The sequence below is a fragment of the Anoplolepis gracilipes genome, chromosome 8 (assembly GCF_047496725.1).
Source record: "Anoplolepis gracilipes chromosome 8, ASM4749672v1, whole genome shotgun sequence".
In the NCBI taxonomy this organism is placed as follows: domain Eukaryota; kingdom Metazoa; phylum Arthropoda; class Insecta; order Hymenoptera; family Formicidae; genus Anoplolepis; species Anoplolepis gracilipes.
This window is the reverse complement of record NC_132977.1, coordinates 7,542,591-7,548,533: the sequence shown is the minus strand read 5'-3', so window position 1 is coordinate 7,548,533 and position 5,943 is coordinate 7,542,591. Positions and strand designations below refer to the sequence as shown.

Genomic DNA, 5,943 nt, shown 5'->3' with positions numbered 1-5,943 from the left:
TTTTCTTGGTCTCCCTATTTATAATATATTTGTATCTTACCTTAACGTTTCGTAAAGATGTTTCTGTCTCGGACACAGAAGAGAGATCAAGGGATCTCTAAACATTTTCATCTTCGGGGAAAATCATTCACTTTTGCGGACCATTTATATAATTGGTAATTACAAATGATCCGCAAAATACCATTTGTAATTGGTAATTTTTCATAGAAATCTTATCATATCGCGAATATTAAAAGAAACATCGATATTTACAGTTGTATAATATTGTAAAATACAGATTGTTAGAATTCTTCCCTCAGCCCCCAATCAGATCTCGAGAGTAATAATTAAGTTAATTAAAAATAATATAATAAATATATTATTTTTTAATTTTAATTGGCCTCTCAGGTAACATAGACTTAATTCTGTATATTTATCACAAAACATGTGCCTAGAAAAATATTGATCCTTTTGGGACATCCATTATTACATTTTATAAATTTGTGAGCTGTACACAATTCGAACTACATGTTTACATCGCATTTTACATCATCAATGGCAATTTTATCTTTCAAGATAAAATGTACATATGTCGGTACCGTCCATGTGTCTCTCTATCTCGTTCTCCCTCCTTCTCATCCGTCCTGGTCTAACATTTCTGCATTAATAAGAATTAATACCAATTAATTTTGTAGAAAACTTTACATCAACTAATTAATATATTCGTGTTGTTGATAAGAAGATATGGATCGAGAGGAAATGTGCCTGAACGTTTGCATAATCGTTAGATCGTTATAAATCATATGATTATAAATTCCATCGTGTTTCTCTGTAAGCATTTCTGTGTCCGAGATAGCGTCGATTAGCGTATATTTTTCTATGTAGATACATAGATACATAGATATGCGTGGATAAGTCAAAATCCGTGTCAAACTTTTACGATGTTGAAAGCTGATATCGAATTCTATTTTTATCGTAAAGTCAATGTAATGCAACAGTCCGAAATAGCACATATCAATGATTCGATTTTCTATGTTTGTGAGAATAAAATACTTGATGCGAAGGTATATTTACGAAAATTTTTTCACTTGATGATTGAATATAAAAAGATGTAATTATTTTGATGTCAACGCGGACGCTGATAAATTCACAGGTAAAAATGAAGTCTGAATATAAATATACAAGGTGTTCAATTGCAAGAACGCTAGACCAAGTTTGCTTTCGATTATCATGCAATACTCTCATATTATGCTTTGCAATATTGAATTACTTCCTTTTATTTTCATAGAAACATCAAACAGTTAGATTTATGTAAAAGTTGCGCTCGAAAACCGACTCGACATTTTCATATTATCAGCGTAATATATGTTTATTTATAAATATGATAGATTATGTGTTTTATAATATATTGCAAAGAACTTTGAACGATTGAAAGATTAATGAAATGTCTTGTGAAATTTTATCACAATAACTCTCGACGTTACGTTCACATCGTTTGTTACAATCATCTGTATCGTTAGACAAAATTATTAAGTTAAGCGTTCTTTCTTTTGTAATCGAGTCAATTTACACGCGTATCATTGTGAGACGAGAATGCGTGCATAAATAACAAGTTAAATATACATATATATATATATATATATATATATATATATATATATATATATATACACGCGAAAAAAGGCTGAATATTAAGGAAGGAATACAATATACATAAATACAGACATATATATATATATATATATATATATATATACATATATATGTATATATATATATATATATATGATATATTTGTGACACACACATACACACACACACACACACATTCACACTCACACATATACTCTTGTTCTATATATTATTGAAATAATAAATGAAGCGATTCATTTCTTTTTGTTTCGCAATCAGAAAATATGTCTATCTTTATCTTATACTTTTATCCAATACTAAAATCCAATATTCTTCATCTTATATTTTTATCCCAATATTAAAATTAAATTGAAGAATTTAAAAGTAGGACTTTTAAGCCTTTTTTAAAAATATAAAACTACTTTTATAAATTATGGATTCATTTTTTCGCGTTGAATCATTCGATTTCACTTACTCGATTCATCTAATTTGAAACGGAAAAGTTCACATGAGTTTATCAGAATTTTAAAAGATGAATGTTTATTGGCTCAAGCGTTAGAAAATGTAAACATATAAAACGCATTCACGAGTCTCGTTTTAGAAAGTCTCGAAATAAAAGTAACGCTATATAGTCCCGAACTTGTGATGAACTGTTTGATCGGACGGAGGAGTACGATTTGGCACGTACACTTCATTCGAACGATACATGTGGACTCTTTCGACACAGAAAAAAGATCAAGTTAACGTTTACCAAAGTATTTATCTGCGAGATCGGAGATCTTGTAAAGTTGATGTTAATCGATGATCAGGTGTGACTTGATATCGGGTGAAAGGTACATGAAAGGTAATTTGTTTTTCTTCTTTTAAATGGCAGCGTTTTATTCCAAATAAATCGATGAAAGTACAAACGAGAGTTATGCATTTTCTCTTCACAAAGCACAAATAACTGCTCTAACTGCTTAACCAGTATAATTTCTCTCTGTTATCATAAGTAACTCCGCAATTAAAGGTACCATGGTTTTATCAGTCTTTACGTTCTTCATCACCGACCCGAGAGAAATCATCGCGAAAACGCTATATTTCAATCATTGTGAAATATATATGCCTAGATAAATGCGTCCCAAATACGTCTTCGCGTACAACTCGCGCGTGATTCCTATTAAAAAAATAGCTACATGACGTCCGATCGCAGAAACCATACAGCACTCGTTGAGAGCGTCTCTATTTTTGGATTGCACGTTGCATCCACGTCACAGTAATCTTTATATAAAACGATCCTTCCTCCTTCTCTCGTGGAACTTTGCAAATATTTAACGCTAAATGGACATCAATATCTTTCCTCTTCTTTCAACAATTTATGTAATTTTGATTATACATCCATTTTCACTTAATGTAAGTTTATCGAGATTCTCTTAAATTTAGACTGTATTATCATTTCCCACAGAACAAATCGTCTTCTGTTTTTTTATCATGGAATACAAGTCGAAAATTCGTAGCAAGTTACAATTTTTATCCTCATCAATGGTATTGGATAATCACAATGATTGTAAAAAGATTTAAAATCATTTTTTTTTCTTTGATATCATAAGATCTTTGTTTTTGATGTCATTGAGACTTTGCTCCTTCGCTGTAAGTTCATCAAAATTCCTTTAAAGGCAAATTGACACAATGTTCGTCAAGGAAGCAAATCGAAGGAAACAAATATTCCTTTGTCTTGGACTTTGTGGAATAGTCATCATAAGCTCCTCATTTCGGCTTGGAATAGCCATTATTGGAATTGCGATTTCGATAATATCGCAATGAATTAATAAAGAACATGATGCTTTCGATAGTCTCCGATATTAATCCAGAAATTATTATAATTTCTTTCTCTTACAAATAAAATATTGTCTCTGTACCGTTTGATACTCAATCAAGTTCTCATAAATTAATAATCCTTCAAAACTATCATTTGTTTGTTTTGCAAATCTTTAGCAAACCATTCTAATTAATACTTACATCGAGATACGTTTTTCTTTCTAACGCTTTTACACGTCCACCTTTTAATAAGTACACTCGTGCACACATCAATGGACGGAAGATATCTTTTTTAGAGATTGTTGCGTCGATTACACAAGGTTGGATTGTAACTTGAGAGCTCTGTATTGTCTGTAAAGTCGTTGCTTGCAAAACTGATAGAATTCGACCTCGCGAGTAAAGTTGCTGCGCACTAGATTCTTCACTTCCTCGTTGACTGGCGGTTTGAAGAAATTCCGGTTGATCCTCGTGAATGAATTTACTTGATCTGAAAGAAATCGAGGAACATTACGTATGATTGAAATGAAATAATTTTAATTTTGACAATTTACAATCATAACATAATATTTAAAATATCAATATTAATAATTACTATTGCATACATATATACATATAGAAATTTTTTAAATGTTTAAATTTTTTTAACAGCGTGTCCTATTAATCGTACTCATAAAAAATATCGTAGAAAATTGTATGATATATTCTCTCTTCATTGGCGTCTAATTAAAATAATTAATCAATTATTTACCATAATAAACATTGGTGGCTCCTTGGAAAAATCGTGGTATGTAGTTTTCTAATACCGTGAGAGTCGTGTTCATATCCTCCAAGACACCAACCACCGCATAATGTTTTTCCACCGCCAGCTTGGCTCGTTCCAAGGCACCGACAGTGTTAAAAGGACTTGAAAAGATAAATATATTAAAATGTCATGTATTTATATCATTCTATAAAAATGTAAATAACTATAAAAATTAAATAATATTTTTAATTCCTCAAAATAACATTATTATTATGTATTATAATATTATGTGTATTGTATATTATATGTTATTTAATATAATAATGCTGGAAAATTATTTTGTATTATTGTGATTAATGTGATTTGATTATTCGATTTTATTTGCAGAGATAATTTTTCTAATATTTTACAAACAACATTCTTACGTGCATTTCTCGCTGTGTCCGCAGAAGAAGAGCGTTTGCCTGCGATGATCGCCGATACCTTCGTGGACTTCGCCCTCCAGATATCTGCACTCTCGATCACCCTTAAGAACGCACGACTCGAAGTCCTTCTTCAGCCAATTGGGATCGGGTAGCGGCAGATCCGGGAAGATCTGCTTCCTCTCCACGTAATACCACGGCGCTCTTACATAATAATACCAGGATATGACCCTCTCCACGGGATCACGGACCACGTTGATGTAAATCGGCTCCGGTAGATGGAATCTGATGACGAGGAGAGACACAAGGAAAGTAGTGAGTAGAAAATGCTGAGTGGTAGTAATCATTCAAATTGCCTAGACTAATCTCGTGGCACTCACTCTGTGAAGTTAGTAAAGCAGACGTGTTTTATGTAGACAGACGGCTCCGCGTAGCTGCTGACCATCCTGGCGAGATGAAGCTGAAAATGTATACAAAACAATGTTAATTCAAAATTATAGGTATAAATTAGACTTACACTTTCAACGTGCTTTGAAATAAAGAGATTGCGAAAAGTAATAAATCTTTCATTGTTATTTTCCTCATTACGTTACTCGTAATGAAGAAAATAACGAGATCTTTTTGCAAAATAAATCTAAGCTTTAACTTATTGCTTCAAATCGCACGCGCAGACTCTATATTTTCTTCGAATGTCGTAATGACAAGCGATACTTGCACATGTGAATAGATATTCGCAAAACGCTACGTTTCTTATACCACTATCGCTCTTCGTGGCTTCTACATGAAAAATAAACGATACGTTCGTTTCTCCTCCCCCCCATAATTTTATCAAGAATGAAAGACCCGCGGCGAGCACGAGGAAGTACGAGGAAGAGACGGAACCGTTAGCGCGTGAATCACTTGATCGGTCCGGGTATCGTCGTATTTTTCTATCACCATGTAGGGCCCGACGGGATTATAAATTAAGATAGGTAATTACTACGCGAACGTCGTGTGTGCGATTGATGATAATTGATTGGAGCCCCTTCTGGCCGGGGGTCGTTCGTTACCTGTTCGATCGGCGCAAGACGTATGGTCTCGACTCGTTGCACGCGATCCCTATTGAACGAAAACGCATTCCTTATCGACAGCCTCCTTAGCAGCTCCATGAAGGTCTGCGAGCCGACTTTTGGCACGCGATTGAAGAACAGGACCTGCCGGTCGGCTCTTCTCGTATTATTGAGGGCCTCAATGTCGAGCGTCTCCCGTTCCTCGTACTAGAAGAATCATTAATACATATTTTAGCGCGTCAATTTTTTAAATTATCTAATCTAAAAAATAAATCAATTTAGTTCTTTACTGATTACTACGACTGATTTAATATTATTATTA

General features: G+C 33.2%; 1 protein-coding gene across 3 annotated transcripts in view; it reads right to left on the bottom strand.

Annotated features, from left to right (window-relative positions):
* Positions 1-2,459: 2,459 nt before the first annotated feature.
* Pip (uronyl 2-sulfotransferase homolog pip) overlaps positions 2,460-5,943 on the bottom strand; it is a 52,713-nt gene continuing 49,229 nt past the window's right edge. For all 3 annotated transcript variants that reach the window (XM_072897511.1, XM_072897510.1, XM_072897509.1), the window contains 5 exons: positions 5,622-5,828; positions 4,953-5,032; positions 4,576-4,857; positions 4,157-4,311; positions 2,460-3,895 (listed from right to left, as the gene is read on the bottom strand). In XM_072897511.1, the coding sequence (XP_072753612.1) occupies positions 3,720-3,895; positions 4,157-4,311; positions 4,576-4,857; positions 4,953-5,032; positions 5,622-5,828 (900 nt within the window). In that variant the 3' untranslated portion in view covers positions 2,460-3,719. The remainder of the gene's footprint in view (positions 3,896-4,156; positions 4,312-4,575; positions 4,858-4,952; positions 5,033-5,621; positions 5,829-5,943) is intronic.